The sequence below is a fragment of the Macrobrachium rosenbergii genome, chromosome 20 (genome assembly GCF_040412425.1).
Source record: "Macrobrachium rosenbergii isolate ZJJX-2024 chromosome 20, ASM4041242v1, whole genome shotgun sequence".
NCBI classification, from domain to species: Eukaryota; Metazoa; Arthropoda; class Malacostraca; order Decapoda; family Palaemonidae; genus Macrobrachium; species Macrobrachium rosenbergii.
Window position 1 is genome coordinate 20,246,669 of NC_089760.1, and position 17,242 is coordinate 20,263,910.

General features: G+C 38.9%; 1 protein-coding gene across 1 annotated transcript in view; it reads right to left on the bottom strand.

Moving 5' to 3' along the window:
• Ku80 overlaps positions 1-17,242 on the bottom strand; it is a 112,024-nt gene that overhangs the window by 60,143 nt on the left and 34,639 nt on the right. The window contains exons 9-10 of the mRNA XM_067122098.1: positions 9,351-9,490; positions 43-180 (exon numbers count right to left, since the gene is read on the bottom strand). Of these exons, the coding sequence (XP_066978199.1) occupies positions 43-180; positions 9,351-9,490 (278 nt within the window). The remainder of the gene's footprint in view (positions 1-42; positions 181-9,350; positions 9,491-17,242) is intronic.

The window sequence follows — 17,242 nt, forward strand, 5'->3', positions numbered from 1 at the left end:
CCATCACAAGTCTCACTTCAACTTCTACACAAATTAACCTACCTCATAATCTTTCGTAATGTCAGGAAAGAGGGCACCAAGAACAGGGTCACTGTTTTTGTTGTAGATCCTGCGGGTAATCCCCACATAATCAAGAACTTCTAAAGCATGAATAAAGGAAGACAGAGCAACTGCTGCTGCCTGAAAAGCAAGTAATAATAATTAATAAGTACAAAATTATGAATTTGTTGAAAAATTGGCAAAATTAGATAAAAAAACAAAACCTGCAAAGCCTACAAAATTCAGATGTTACTGGTGAATATTTCTAAAATACCTGCAACCCTGCATTTAAGACAAACAAATATTTACATCCCTAAAGCTCTGTTACCTTTCTTTATAAGATATGCATGCCTCTTTTGGATGACTGGTTTTATAGTAAAGCTGTTTGAACATAAGCCTATGTAATTTATAGTTTCTGTAAATATAACAATAGAACATTTAGTCAGCCCAAACTGAAGTCATTAAGTTAATCACTCTTCACAATAACTATTCATAAATAATTGTAAACATCCTAATGAAAAGTATATATACTTTTTAGCTATAAAACAAAATAATTTTACTAACTGTATATTACTTTTCAGTTATTTGTGCATCTAAACAAGTTCGGACACTCCAAAACCATTGCAAAAAGAAAAACCATCACTCTTTTAACCCTGTGGATTACCAAGATCTGGGTCCCCAAAAACACAATATTATGAAGCTTGGGCTTCAAAAGGCCACACACTAGGACAGCTATGCCATTCGGTATTTTTTATTAGATATTTTAAAATAAAAAAGAACTATAAATTTTTAATATTAATTGAAAACTTTCATCGAACTCAGACTAAAACAAGTTACTAAATCTTTTTTTTTTCCAGAAAGTACTTTATTCTTTTCACCATACTACATTCCCCAGAAAATTCATTCACAGCCCTCCCTTACAATGATTTTACCATTCTTTCATGATTAAAACATACATGTGCTGTACTATTACATTTGTCCAGTAAATGTCAAAGTAATACAACCTCCTTTCCCTACCATTCTGCATTAAAACTTTTTGGGTGAAATATGTACAGTCAGTGCACATAAAATACAAGTTCATGCTTGCTCTTTTTTTATTTCTACTTTCTTACAAATAGTTTTATTTTTAAGTTAAAAAACTGTTGTTAAACTGGTCTACCCTTCCTGTCACTGATTTAAATTACATTTGTGTGGATGACATCATTAGAGTCATTACTTGGAGTACATACTTTGGAGGGCATCTAAGAGGTGATATAGCCTCTTCAGGATGTCCTGTCAGCCTTCTTTTTCCCTCAATACCAACATCAGCTGCATCCAACACGTTTATTTTCACAAAATTTCCTTCAAACTATAGGGACAACAAGACCTGGATTTCTTGTACTAGATGGCGAGTTGGCATCAATGGTTTTAATGATGCTAGTATATACTTAAATCAGTGTAAATAGTAATACTTTCTCTGAGTTTCCAAATCTAAAAATATGTTTAATTAATGTCACCAATGTATACAACTCTGCTGAGAACACTTAATAATACCTTAATTTTTTATTATAATAATTAAAACTACTACAACCATTTCTATTCTATCACTCGATTTTGATCCATCTATTTACAGTAATCTCTCAATTATCCGGATTAACTGAGCAAAGGGCCAGTCAATACCACATAACTATAAACACTCAATATGCTTATTAACAACCACCATCATTTTAACCTTCTCGCGCTTACGGGGGTTCCTATAGCGCTACCCAGCACGCGACTTATGCCATGGAGGGAAAAGTGGGGCTTGCACGGAAAAGTTTCTTTGTAAAAATCGATACGTCCAAACTATAACTGATATAGGCTTCTGCTTTGTTTTATGATGTTGGCAAATGATTGAACTAAAGCAATCAGAAAATCTTTGCAAGGCTTAGAAATAATAAAAAAGACGTGATGAAAGTGAAATTTTTAAGGAATATCGTAGATTTTTTTTTACATAATCATGAAAAATATAATGATTAGGTTTGCGGAGTTTATTTTATATGTAAATTGTGTTGAAATGTTTGAGCTTTCATGTAAAAGCAATATTTTGCTATAGATGTGTTTGCTAATTAGCTAATTTTTTACGGAGTGCAATTTTCAGATTTTCCAACCTACTTATGTTGACATTTCGTATCGTACCTGAATAAAGATAGAAAAAATATAAAGGTGGCATTAGAAAGCTGAATAAATTTCCTATAAAACGCACAAAAGAAAGATATATGTATTGTAAGAACAAAATTGAGCATTGTAAGAACAAAATTGAGCAATCTTTTTTTTTCTAAGAAAATATACGGCAACGATTATTATTTAGAAACGTTGATATTTTTACATTTTGCTGTTCAGCACGATAAAGTACAAAGAATGGCCATTCGAAAGATATATAATACATGCACACTGAAGTTATTTACATATGCACAAACAGGCATACAAAAAACTATCTACACATGCATAAATTTCGGCCGAACTACAGCGTTCAACGTGTATATTTGTATGCTGACATAGGTGTTCCCGGTACACAACTGAGCAATTGAAGCTCAAAGACGTAAGTTTTGTTTTTTCCACGTAAAGTCAATTGTTCGCTAAGGATTTTTATATAAAAATATTGATATTTTTACGTTTTTCCGTTCAGCACGATAAAGTACAAAGAATGGCCATTCGAATGATATATAATACATGCACATTGAAGTTATTTACAGATGCACAAACAGGCATACACAAAAATTATTCACACACTCATAAACCCTAAGCCAAACTATGAAGCTCGACTGGGTTCTCAAGTGCTCACGCTTACATTTTTCGTAATTACTCGGTAATGGATAACACTAAGAAAAAAGTGGAAATTCCAATGGAAAGCTGAATAAATTTTCTATAAATAGCCCACATAAAAGCAGTAAATGTTCCCCGAAAAAATTGAGCAATTGAAGCTGAAAGACAGAAATGTTGTTGAAAGACAGAAATATATGTAAAAAAAAAGTAAATTCTTCACTATTTATCTTATCGAAAAACACTTGAAATATTATTCAAAATACTCCACAATCACTTGCAAACACTCTTATAACAATAACAAAAGCAAAAGCACTTAAAAAATGGAGATACATGACAACAAAGCAAAAAACGTGAGAGCGCTAAAAACACGTGCTGAACTCGGTCAAACAGGAGGTGAAGTGCTTCAGTTTGAGAAGGACTGCGGCGCATGTGTGATACCTATCGGTTTCCTGTTTACGTTTTCTTGTAGGTCCAAGATCTGCTTACGCAATGGCGCAGTCCTCGTTTTCTTCGGAGGACTTTTTTTTTTGGTGAATTTCCCCTGAAAATAACTCATGGATGATGCAGAAATCGAGACATCATAGCATTTACTGCAAAAAATTTATTGACGTGGTTTCGTGTCATCAGATCACCAGAGGGTTAAACTGAAAACTTTATGCAAAAGGTAATTGTCTACCTTCCCCACACCCCCGTATATGAAACTAAATATACTGCATAAATATGCTGAATAAACAATGCAACCCCCCTTCTCTCTCGCTCTCTCTCTTGTAAATGACAAAATTCTGTAGGTAGGTAGCCTAACTATATTTGCCCAAAGCCTACCATGGTTTGATCAACATTAATGTATTTTTATACAGCAACTTTCTAATCAGTTGTTACCACATTGTATTACCATACACATGATATAAAATGTATATGCCTGAACTACTGGCCTAGGCTGGGTGTTACATGCACAGTATCCATTTGCATAAGTCAAATAGGCTTTCATAGCTGTATTTAAGATAAAAGTAATGGTAGGAAAACTGATATTTTACTTACTGAATCCATTTACAATGTATCATTATCATGTATCATCATTGTATTATGTATAAAAAACCCAATCATCCACCATACACAATTTATGTAGGTTAGGCTAATGTTTACTTTCTCATAATCACCTGATTGAGCTTATTACTACTGGAATTATTTTCATTTTTGTACATAAATGTAAAACGAGTATACAAAGGTAAACTAACATACTTGATGTTAAAATAAAATCCCTCAAAAATACAAAACAGCTGTTTCCCAATGCAGTTGTTTACATCATACTTGATGATGTTTATGTCAGTTCTTTGGTAAGGAGTTGTTAAGAGATAGTTATGAAATATTACATAAGCCATAAGTTTGGTAATCTCGTTTGAAAAGCTTAACCTTGTACAATCTACCTACAAATGAAATTCACTCTACAAGCATAGCCTAGTAAACTGTGATCTAGCAAAAATGAAATTTGCTCCACAAGTACAGCCTGGTACAGTATGATCTACCAAAAATGAAATTCATTTATTAAGTAAAGACTTTTATTTTACTTTCATTTATTTAACAAAAGGATTGGATTACTGATGGAAAGAGGTTAGCATAATTTATCTGGGCTGCCGAAAGTGCAACTCGCATGACACGCCAGACATGTAGACAATGTTTAGGAGACAAAATTTTAAGGGTCGCACGAGAGACGATATTTATGAGACAAAATTTTAAGGGTTGCATGATTTGAGACTGAATGATAAAAAAAGTACATTACTATATGGCATATTTCATTTGTTTTACTCATTTTGCCCTATCACTGAAACTGTGTTTGGGTATAAAACACAGTGTTTACATCTTTAGTAAATATGGCATTTCCCAATGATGAATGTCCAATGCAAATTCATTTTAAGAGCATTATTACAATGTAGCTGATCATTTTCTGTTTTATTGGAATTATTAATTTTTTCATTTCACCTCATAATATCATGGAAGCTTTACTTATACGCCTGTGTGTGTGTGTGTTTACATCTACATGTGGCATTTCATCAATGCTGACCTCACTGTCTGTACATAGTGTGTGTTTCTTAGCGCAGTATCACTTGTTGAAATTTGTATATTGTGCTTTGCTTGATTTACTGTACAGTATTTCATTACAAGTTTAGTTGACTCTAAGTTTGGTTATCACTCATATCATAACAATACACAAAAAATATTTTATCACTGTTGATATTTTTTTAATTAAAAATATTTAATTCATATCTGTAGATGTTGGCAATACACTGTGCTATTTACACCTTAGGCCTTGGTGTCATCACCCAAAGCGAAGGTGTGTGTGTGTGTGCATGCCTACTGTATGTACCCTATACATATGACTGCCTTTACCTTTTGAGTTGTAAAAATATAAAAATGCGAACAGTATAAAAAAAAAAAAAGGCATTTGTGTGTGTGTGTGCATGTTATAGGCTTCCAAGTAAATGATACCTCAGTAGTTGTTTTCTCTCTCTCTCTCTCTCTCTCTCTCCTATTTTTTTTGGCTTTGTGGTTGATGTAATTCATTACAAGTTACAGTACAGTACTATACATATCCTTTAACCCTTAAACGCCTGTTGGACGTTTTAAACGTCGTCAAAAATTGTCTGTCGAATGCCGAGTGGACGTTGCAAACGTTGACTGAAAATGCTTTTTTTAAATATTCAAGGAAAAAATAATTATAGGCCTAGTTTGCGGAAGATTTCAAATCACGCGCCTTGGTGGATGCTGGGAGTTCACGGATCCAGGTGTTGTGTTGTTTTTGAGCATCATCCAGACGCGCATGCGCGGATTCCCTCCTACTCACGCCAGATAGCATCAGCGTCGGACCTTGCGGGAGCAATATTTTGACGCAGACATGTTTTGCAGAAATTTGGCGAGTGTTTGCGTATTCGTGCTGCAACAGGACGTTTGTAGATATGTCACAAAGGCGTCAGGACCGTGAAAGGCGCATACTGCCTGTCGGAAGTGAGCGTGTGAGGCAAGTTTTAGACTGGGACGCTGGAGAAGGACCCAGCAACCAAAGTGAATTTTAACATTCGGTCAACTTTGACTCGACCAAATTGATCGAAAGACGCATCCGTAAGCCATAATTATTACATTCGAGTAACAATCAATCATTTACCTTCATTTTGCAACAAACGGAAAGTCTCTAGCACATTATTTAGATTTTTGGTGAATTTTTGAAAAAAATTTTCCTCCGCTCTCGTATTTGAACTCCGCTGAAAATCCTGTCATTTCTTGCGTCAGCTTGCCGTAATTTTTTTGCCGTTTCATATTATTCGTTACATAAAGTGTTATACATCAAAATGTGTGCAATTTCATGTAGAATACAACAAAAAATATGTCATTCCTTTAGCTCTTCACAGTTTTTTAATATTTTTGCCGAAATCACGATAACTGACAAAATTTTAACATTCGGTCAACTTTGATTCGACCGAAATGATCGAAAAACGCATCCGTAAGCGCCATAATTATTACATTCTAGTAACAATCAATCATTTACCTTCATTTTGCAACAAACGGAAAGTCTCTAGCACATTATTTAGATTTTTGGTGAATTTAAAAAAAAAAATTTTTCCTCCGCCATTATGCAAGACTCGCTGAAAATCCTGTCATTTCTTGCGTCAGCTTGCCGTAATTTTTTTGCCGTTTCATATTATTCGTTACATAAAGTGTTATACATCAAAATGTGCGCAATTTCATGTAGAATACAACAAAAAATATGTCATTCCTTTAGCTCTTCACAGTTTTTTAATATTTTTGCCGAAATCACGATAACTGACAAAATTTTAACATTCGGTCAACTTTGATTCGACCGAAATGATCGAAAAACGCATCCGTAAGCCATAATTATTACATTCGAGTAACAATCAATCATTTACCTTCATTTTGCAACAAACGGAAAGTCTCTAGCACAATATGTAGATTTTTGGTGAAAAAAAAAAAAAAAAAAAAAAAAAAAAATTCTTCACTCACTCACAGGCGTGGACTCCGCTGAAAATCCTGTCATTTCTTGCGTCAGCTTGCTGTAATTTTTTCACCATTTCATATTATTCGTTACATAAAGTGTTATACATCAAAATGTGCACAATTTCATGTAGAATACAACAAAAAATATATCATTCCTTTAGCTCTTCACAGTTTTTTTATATTTACATCGAAATAACGATAAATAGAAAAAAAATCAACCTTCGGTCAACTTTAACTCGATCAAAATGGTTCAAAAATGCAATTGTAAGCTAAAAAACTTACAGCCTAGTAATATTCAATCAATTTCCTTCATTTTGGCACAATTGGAAAGTCTCTAGCACAATATTTTGATTTTTGGTGAATTTTTGAAAAAAACATTTTTTTACGTCCGCACGTTACGAATTCATGCATCATTTTGTGATAATATTTTCTTTGTGTTGCTTTAATCATTTTACAATCTGTTATATACCAAAATCATCCAATTTAGTGTACAATACAACTAAAAAAAATTAACTCATTAGCTTCAACCGTTTTCCTTACAGCGTGATTTGTATACAATTATATACGAGTTTTTTTTTTTTGCTGTCATATATTCCAATATTTATATGATAATGATATTTTTTTTTATTTCTGATGGTTGCATACTAAACTTCAGGCAATGAGAAAAAAAGGAGCCAAAAATGAACTCTTAATCTTGAAAACTAAGTGCGCTGTGATTTTTTTCCGCTTCGGCGCTACCTCTCGGAGGCCGCCGGCATACGGGAGACGTTTTTGAAAATAGGGCTTCAGCGTTAAAGGGTTAATAAAATGTGGAAAAAGCAAAAATGTAAAAACATGAAACAAAAACAGCTCTAGCAAGTCAGCTGTCTGGTTCTCTAAATCTTCCACCTCCTGTGTAGGATGCGCACCTGAAGTGGAAGGTAGAGAAGAATCTTGAACACTCGCTCTAGACACAGAATAACCTTTCCTGCTTGACAGACGTGAATCATTACACGGCCCGGACATGTCAAGACCATGGCCTTGGGACGGTGTACAATGGCCGTGGTCTCTGCTACTGTATCTTGAACAAGATTGACGTTTTGATGAAGAATCATGGTCATGCCTACCCAGACATCTTCGGATGTGAAACCAAGAGATGAATCACAGGGGCCTCTGGGCAACCGAGACTTGGAGCGAGAGCACGATGTCCAATCTCGGTCCCTAATGCCAACAGGAATTCCACCTGAACAGACGTTAGCCTGAAGATCCGGTATATGAGTCTTCTTGACTGGAGCCTTGTCATCCTTCCTCCAAACCTTCACAGGAATAATTGGGGAAAGGGGCTCTTCATAAAACTTCCTTTTTGTGAGCAGTCCTTGTGGGTTAGGCTGGCAGACGAGAGGAACCATCTATTGATGTCCGCACGGCACCTGACAAAACCCCTACGTAGCCAGCCACAGAAGAATCATGACCGTGGACATTGGTCGTAGGGTCACGATCCTTGCCTGTACCAGGCTTCCTACGATGCTGAACGTCTGTGGGAGAATGACAGCCACATGCCGATGCTGACCCCGAGACTACTGCGGAGGAGACGTGATCATCCGTAATAGCCGTAGCCCTCCGACGATGAACGTCCATGGTAGAGCGTAAGTGATATCTTAACGTTAAAAACTGAACATGATTCTGCATCAGAGTTTAAAAGTTGGTACCTGAAGATGCCTGACCTTTTACTCAAGGGGCCTTCATAATAGGTTCTTCGATTCTTTCTCCCTAGGCCCAGCCATTGCAGCAGGTCAAGCCCGCCCACCCTCATTCTTGGACCAAGGTTCAGGAGAGCCATCATCATCATCATATTTGTCCAATAAAAATCCTGTTGGACATCGATTTCCAGCGCCTGACATACCTGCTCCCTACACCCCTAGCTCTGAGCTTTCCCCTTTCCATGTCTATTGCTGTATACAAAAAAAATCCTCACTTTGCTACTGGAATATTTGTCTCATTCACCAATCCAAAATAGTGTTTCTAGTCTCTGGATATTACATTCCTTATGCTCAACTGGGCAAATTTTCATCATTGTGGTCTTCCATGGCTTTGCAGCTCAATTGGTTCTTAGCCACGTAAAATAAGTCTAATCCTTCGGGCCAGCCCTAGGAGAGCTGTTAATCAGCTCAGTGGTCTGGTAAAACTAAGGTATTTTTTTTTTTTGCAGCTCAACAAACTCCAATACATGTAACTGCTGAGGCTGCATTAAAAGTAATGATGTTCAAATTAAACAAATATCTTCTTGCAAAAGAAAATTAATATTTTTTAATACAAACCATCACTTTCAATTTTACTAGCTTGGAGTGCCAAGATTTTGTGCAGATGCAAGAAAGGCAAAACACAAAGCACAGTACTGGATGAGATTTGGAAAAATGTTGATGTCAAACTAAGTGGGAAACTACATTATAAACTGGGAGGAGATTATGAAAAACTACATTACAAACTGGGAGGAGACTATAAACAATAATATAACAGTACAAAAGGAAACAAAACTGTCTTACCTCATCTCCTTCTCGACCAGTTATAACAAGAACTTGTTCTCCTGCCCAGAACTGATGAGGAACATTGGATCTACGAGTAAAGCCAAGAATGCTTAAACATCTTTGGGTATTGGAGAAGTATTTCATCTGAGAGTCCTCATCTGCCAAAATAACCATAACTTAATCACAAGATACAACTTAATACAGCTGAAGGCGAGTGTGTCTTAGTTCCTCTTACTTTTGTAATTCTAGGTATATCCACATATCTACCATATTTCAAATCTACTAACCTCCATCTACCAGACACACAATTCATAGAATTTCTTTAAACTACATTAATTTACTTTCTAACCTTGGCTAACAATGCAGTGAAAAATAGTGCACAAAATTCAAATACTGACAGTTAATTATCTTGTTTTCCAATATCTGATGCAATCACAATCAATTTTGTTATTTTTGATAATTCCAGTGTTATTGCATAACATTGCTTCGACTACTGGCTTACAGGTTTGCCAACTAAAACTTTTTCTATTTTTTAAGTTGTACATAGACAGTCCTTCTAGTCTTTCCCAATGATCCATAACCTTTGTACAGTTTTATTTCTACTGTCTGTCTGTTATTAAGTGGGGACCACATTAAACTAGCATAAAAATTTATTTTTTACATGATATGTCACAATGCTTCCACTTATATAATCAAATGTTCAAAAATTAAAGCCATAAATGTCCATATACTTATGTTAGTTACAACTGTGTGTTAATGTGACACAATAAATGTTAATTTTTTCTTAAATTTCTACACTTCTGTGCTAAATTCCCATTATATTCCTTAGCTGACTTACAGAATTAATACCTTTCCATTAAATATTTTTTCTAGTTACATAAGAAAGCAATAAAAATCCAAACTACTGTAATGAATAACCCTAGCTTCATGAATTGTAAATGGGCATATCCTAAGCAGCAAATCAAGTTCAACACATCACAATGAAAATGATATTTTTATGATAAAATAAAATAAGGTTTTACTTATACTTACCTGGTAGTTACATATAGCTGTCGTCTCTGACGCCACGGCAGAATTTTAAATTTCAACTAGCTAGCTAAAAACACCTAGGTGATCCCTCTACCAGCGCCCTCTATAGGTACCAAGGAACTATCCCAACAATGTTCTAGAACCCATTAAGTTTTAAGCCCACTTGACATGAGAGGGGAGGTGGGCGGGTTTACTCATGTAACTACCAGGTAAGTATAAGTAAAACCTTTTATTTTATCATAAAAATATCATTTTTACTTATAGGACTTACCTGGTAGTTACATATAGCTGATTGGCACCTTTAGAGGGGGTGGGACCATGTCAGCCACATATATTGTTAGAAATCAAAAACATGAATTTTAGTTCCTTACCTTGAAGGATTGCTGACTCAGCGGTTACTGCCTCTGTAGTCTGCTTATCCCTCGATTGTATAGACAGGATATAAAGGATCCGGGTGTCAGATACAATCTGTTAGTACTTGCCCGTGAGAGGACAACGCCGTGACGGACAAGACTTAGTATGCCCTTGCTCTGGGCGCAGAACCAAATTAACAATAAGGGATCACCTCTATCACCAAAATATAAAATTAAAAACTTTCAACCACAAAATTAAAAGATTGTAGGTACTCCTAAACCAACAACATAGTACCTACAAACGATGTCAACCAAACTCAATTTCCAACTTCAAGGAGAAAATGTTAGTCGGATAGGGCTGCCCCTCTTTCTCCCTCACCCACCACCGTGTCAGTAACTACTAAAGGCCCTAAGGTACTGCCATTGTCAAAATCAGTCTTCAATTCTGACAAGTAATGCGATGCTAAGATCGACTTACATCGCCAAAATGTAGAATTCACAATCTTTTGCACTGAGAGGTTGTGCCTGAAAGCCAAAGAAGTAGCTACAGCTCTTATCTCATGTGCTCTCACTTTCAGAGTTCCTGTGTCTGAGTCCTGACAATTCACATGGGCTTCTGAAATAACTTCTCTTAAGAAGAAAGCAAGAGCATTCTTAGAAAGTGGTCTTGACGGGTTTCTCACAGAACACCACAAGTTCTCCCAAGGTAAGAAAAAGGCCCCTGATACCTTTTGTTTGGTGAATATAGAACTTTAAGGCTCTCACCGGGCACAACAATCTCTCTTGTTCTCCTTCTCCCACAAGATCTGAAAGGCTCTTAATGCTGAAAGACCTCGGCCATGGTCTGGACGCATCTTCGTTCTTCGCTAAGAACCTAAGAGAGGAAGAACATACAGCTTTTCCTTGAGAGAAACCAATAGTTTTGTCCAAGGCATGAACCTCACTCACCCTCCTGGCTGTCAACTGTGATACTAGAAAAATAGTTTTCTTAGTCAAATTTCTCAGCGATGCATTTGCCAAAGGCTTCGAATTGATCTGAACAAATCCATTTAAGAACGATGTCCAAATTCCATGCTATTTGTTTAGGAACTTTCGTCTTCGAGGTATTAAAAGACTTAAGTAAATCTGTTAGATCCTGATTGTTCGAGATGTCTAGACCTCTGTGCTTAAATACCGACAGAGCATTGATCGATACCCCTTAATCGTGCTCAAAGACAATCCTTTCTCCTTAAAAAGGGATAGCAAGAACTTTTTCTATTTGATTTAGAGAGGTTTTAGAAGACGAAACTCCATGTCTATTGCACCAGTCTCTAAACTGATTCCATCTAGCCTGGTATACACAAATGCGTCTGAAGACTTTCTTCTGGAAGTCGCGCAATAGCGCTTGCAACCTCCTTTTGAAAAACCTCTCTTCCTGAGGAGTCGCTCGACAGTCTGCAGGCGACAAGCCGTGAGAGCGGACAAGTTCTGATGGAACCTCAGGAAGTGGGGTTGTCTGAGTAGATCTTTCCTCGACGGGAGGATCTCGGAAAATCTGCAGGAGGAGGAGAAGATCTGGGAACCATTCCCTCGATGGCCAGAAAGGAACGATTAGAGTCATCTTGGTGTTCTTGTGGTTCCTGAACTTTTCCAAGACCTTCCTGATAATTTTGAAAGGTGGAAAAGCGTAAAGATCTAGGCAATCCCAACTCATTGTCATTGCATCCACCCAAAGTGCCTTGTCGTCCGGATCTGGGGAGCAATATACTGGGAGGCGTTTTGTTCTGTCTGTTGCAAACAGGTCTACTAGTGGACAACCCCACAGATTCCACAATTGTTTGCAAACCTGCTGTAAGGTCCATTCCGTGGGCAAGACTTGATTCTTCCTGCTTAAAAGATCCGCTGTTACATTCCTCTCCTTTAATGAACCTGGTCAATAACGTTTTCTCGTTCTCTTCCGACCATTCTAAAAGTTCCTTGGTCGTCTGATACAGGGAGAAGGAATGAGTGCCCCTTGCCTTTGATATAAGCAAGAGCTGTCGTGTTGTCCGACTGAACTAGAATAACCTTGCCTTTTACCTCTTGCTGAAATTGCATCAGGGCTAGATGTACCGCTTTCAGTTCTTTCACATTTATGTGCAGTTCTTTCTGCTCTTCCTGCCACAGGCCCGAACATTCCTTGTTGTCTAAAGTCGCTCCCCACCCTGATCCGGCGTCTGACAAGAGAGTGAGTCTGGGTTCTTGATAAAAGAGAAATTCCTCCTGTAGTCTTTCTCTTGAATTCCACCAGAACAGCTCCTTCTTGATCTGATCTGAGATCTTGAAAAGAAAGGAACTGGATGGGTTTTGCGTGGCCATTGGCTTTGTAGATAAAACTGCAGAGGCCTCATCTTGAGTCTCCCCAGTTTTACGAACTTCTCCATCGAGGCTAAGGTCCCCAGTAAGCTCATCCACTGGTTGGCTGAGCAAACCTCGCGATATAAAGTCGTCTATCATGCTTAGACAAGACTCTACTCTCCGTATTGATGGAGAAGCCCGAAAAGTCAGAGAGTCCATTCTCACTCCCAAATAAACTATCTGCTGTGATGGTGAGAGGGACGATTTCTAACATTGACTAGTAGGCCTAGTTCCTTTACCAGAGATAATGTCTTCATTAGGTCCTCCACACATTTGGCTTTGGAGTGTGCTTTCAGAAGCCAGTCGTCCAGATACATTGACATCCTTATTCCTTGCAAGTGAAGATTCTTCACCACCGTTGACAGAACTCTTGTAAACACTTGAGGTGCAGTTGACAGTCCAAAACAAAGAGCTCTGAACTGGAAAACTTTGCCTTGGAAAACAAACCTCAGGAACTTCCTTGATTCCTGATGGATAGGAACGTGGAGCCGCATCCTGGAGGTCTGCTCGAGACCATCCAGTCGCCCGGTTGAAGAGATGCTAACACCGACTCTGTCGTTTCCATCGAAAATTTCGTCTTCTTTTACGGAAAACGTTCAATGCGCTCACGTCTAGAACCGGCCTCCAACCTCCCGACGCCTTTGAAACTAAAAAGAGACGGTTGTAAAACCCGGAGAGCATGGGGTCGGCACTAATTGATGGCTTGTTTCCTTAGTAGTGCTTCTACTTCTTCTCGAATAGCGCAAAACTTCTGAGAGTCGTTGGAGTATGCTGGAAAAAACGACTGGGCGTCCGATAGAGGGGGCTTTTGTTGGAATGGGATGGAGTACCCTCTCGGATCACCTGTAAGGTCCAAGGATCTTGAGTGACCTTTTGCCAGGCTTCCAAGAACGACTGGAGTCTGGCACCTACTGCTATGTGGAGGACAGCACACTCATTTCTTTTGTTGAAAATTGGAAGGTCGAGTAGAAGATTTTCCTTTCCCACGGAAACTTGGAAAAGGGCCGAGAAGCAGACTTGCCCCTGAACGTCTTGGAAGTGTCCAAAACACCAGTTTTGGTGGAAGTAGCTACGGAGTAGTCTTCTTGGCTTCTTTGCTGACTGAGCCAACAGGTCCTGTGTTGCTTTTTGTGTGAGAGCTTCAGCAGTCTCTCTAACTAATTCCTTCGGGAACAAGTGGTCCTTCGACAAAGGGGCAAAGAGGAGAGCAGACCTCTGGCTGGGAAACACCCTCGGCCAAAAAAGAGCACCAGAGTTGTCGTTTCTTCAGAACTCCGGTTGCAAAACCGATTGTTAGCTCCAAGGCACAATCGCATACCCCCTTGTCTATGCAGTCGACTACCGAGTGAAATCCGTCGACTGCGCATCCGTCCGAATTCTTTGACTTTCCTAGCCAGAGCCGCCACTGACCAATCAAGGAAACTGATGACCTCCACAACAGCGAAAATACTCTGAGAAGATGATCCAACTCCGACTGCGTGAAAAGATCTTCGCTGATTGAAGAGCTGTGTGACGACTTGAATCCACTAGACTGGAGAAGTCCCCTTGAGCGGAGGCAGACACACCCAAAGAAAAACGTTCTCCAGTCTCACCACATGCGGCTGCGATGAGCCAATCTGGAGGGTGGAAGACAAAACATACTCTTGCCTTGCTCTCTCTTGTCTGAGAGCCAGGAATTAATTTTCTTGATAGCCTTCTTGGCCAAAATCGCCAAAACTAGGCGTGTAAAAGGAGCTGGATCCGAGGCGTTATCCCTCTTAAACTGCGATCTGGGAGAAAGCCATCTTCCTTAGTCGAAGGCTTAAAAGAGTCCCCAAAGTTCTCCACGAAAAACTTGAGTAACTCCTTATAACCCAAGATTTCTCCTGATTCCTGGAAAGTCCTCTTCTATTTCTACATCTTCTTTTGATTTCTTCCCGTCTACAGAAGACACAGGAGACAATTGGTGTACAGGAACAGTTTCCTGATTGTTTCTCTGAAAAGAAGGTCGCCATTCGGAATCTAAAGTCTTACGACCATGCCGATGTGGCGCCGAATCCAAGTCAAGTGTGGCGCCGCGGCTGAAGTGGCGCCGCGCCATGCTGAAGTGGCGTTTCGCCAACCGAACGTGGCGAATCTGGAGCCAGAGAAGAATGCTGAAGCGCCTGGTTGAGCCTCTTCATTGGTGCATGCGAAAATGGGAGGCTCGAGTCAAGACTTGTGGCGCATTCAAGGAAGTGTCTCCGCAACAGGTGCTCCCGAAGCAGCACGAGCGCCACAAAAGAACTGAATAAGATCCGTCAATTTGTCCGTGACTTGAGCGACAAAACGGGATCTTGTTGACCGGTAGTAGGAGGAGGCACTATCTGCGATGAGGCTGGACGAGATGTAGACGCTCCTGGAACGGAAACACGCTTGATTACGGCAATAGTACGCGTAGGTTCCTTCCGGCGAGGGGCTGATCTACTGAAGAGGAGGAGGAAAAAGGTTCAGGATCCTCCCAGAAGCTACAGCCCGCATGCGGATCCGTCCAACGCTCTTTCTTCGGAATCGCTGCAGGAGAGACCGAGAGACCTCTTGAGAGGGCGAGAAGAATGCGGTCAAAAGCGCCCACTTGAGGAGGAGTCAACAATCATCACCACTAGAAGACACATCCCCAGCAGCGCCTTTTCTATGGCGTGGGGAAGCATCCTGGGAATGCACAACAGGAATACTTGAGGGGGTGACTGCTCAGGGAGCAAGCCCCACTTGCCTCCTTTCGGTTTTCGGGTCGACATGCCCTCTCCTGAACCAGGGGAGTCCGACAGAGGTCTAGACCTGGGAGAACGAGCAGTGGGCCGAACAGACACCTCCTCCACTAACACTTCACTTTGAGGAGCCAATTTTTCAATGGCTTGGCCCATCGTCTGGATGGCTGAAAGCACAGCTGAAAATTTAGTGTCCATCTGGACTTTTAACTCTGACACGGTGATAGGATTGGGATCAACAGGGTCGGACAAAGGAGAGTTAATAGGAGAGAGGGTTAACAGATTGAATTACCTGCCCTACAGACTTAGCAGATGATGACCTCTGGACGAAGCTTTCCTAACTCTGTCCTTTTCTAACTTCCGATAGATATTTCTCTAAGGCTGACCATTCATCCGTTGTTAGATGCATACATTCCTCACATGTATTCTCTGAATTACAAAATTTACCCCTACATGAAGAGCAAACTGAATGGGGTCGATATACGCTTTAGGCAAACCAAGTCCTACAGCCTAAAGCACAATATCTATACTGGGAACCAGAATGAGACATATTGTACAAAGAATTAATTCCGACCACAAATTGCAAAGCGCTAGCTAGCAAAAAACCACAAAGAAATACTTAAGTATAAATTGCAGACAAAAAACACAACCACAAAACGAGACCGTGTTACCGGTCTCTCGGCAGAACACTTAATGGGTTCTAGAACATTGTTGGGATAGTTCCTTGTTACCTATAGAGGGCGCTGGTAGAGGGATCACCTAGGTGTTTTTACGCTGAGCGCGAAATTTAAAATTCTGCCAGTTTTCAGAGACGACAGCTATATGTAACTACCAGGTAAGTCCTATAAGTAAAACTGCTCTAATCTGAACAATCAGAACTTTGCTGAAAGTCCTTTTTAACATAGGTGTTACTAAAGGTTATATGCATTCACCTTTCTATCACCAGCTGCATTTCTTTCAGTTTTAATTTCAATGTTCCTTATTGACTTGAAAAACCTAACTGCTCAACTTCTTTAACTTTGTCTTGTTCAAGTTTTTACCTTCCTTTAAGATATAATACTTTGTTGGAGCCCTTCAGTCTACATATGTAACTCAGCAGCTGTGCTATAAAAAAAAATAATAAATAAATAAAAATAAAAATAAAAATAAGAATAATAATAATAATAATTAATAATGCGAAACACGTCAACTGGAGGAGAATTACTTTGTTTCCCAGTATTGACTATAATTTTTTCCTAAAATAATTTTATAAAATTTACCTTGTGTTCTAGAGGATGTTACATTTTTCATTGGCCCAACCTAATGCCAGAAGGCTATCTTTGCTAGACAATAATTTGAAAGCTTGTCCATTACCTCCAAATGAAGTACATAAATCATTCTTAGTTAAAAGAGTAAATAAACAAAAGTATCACAAAAAACAAAAACA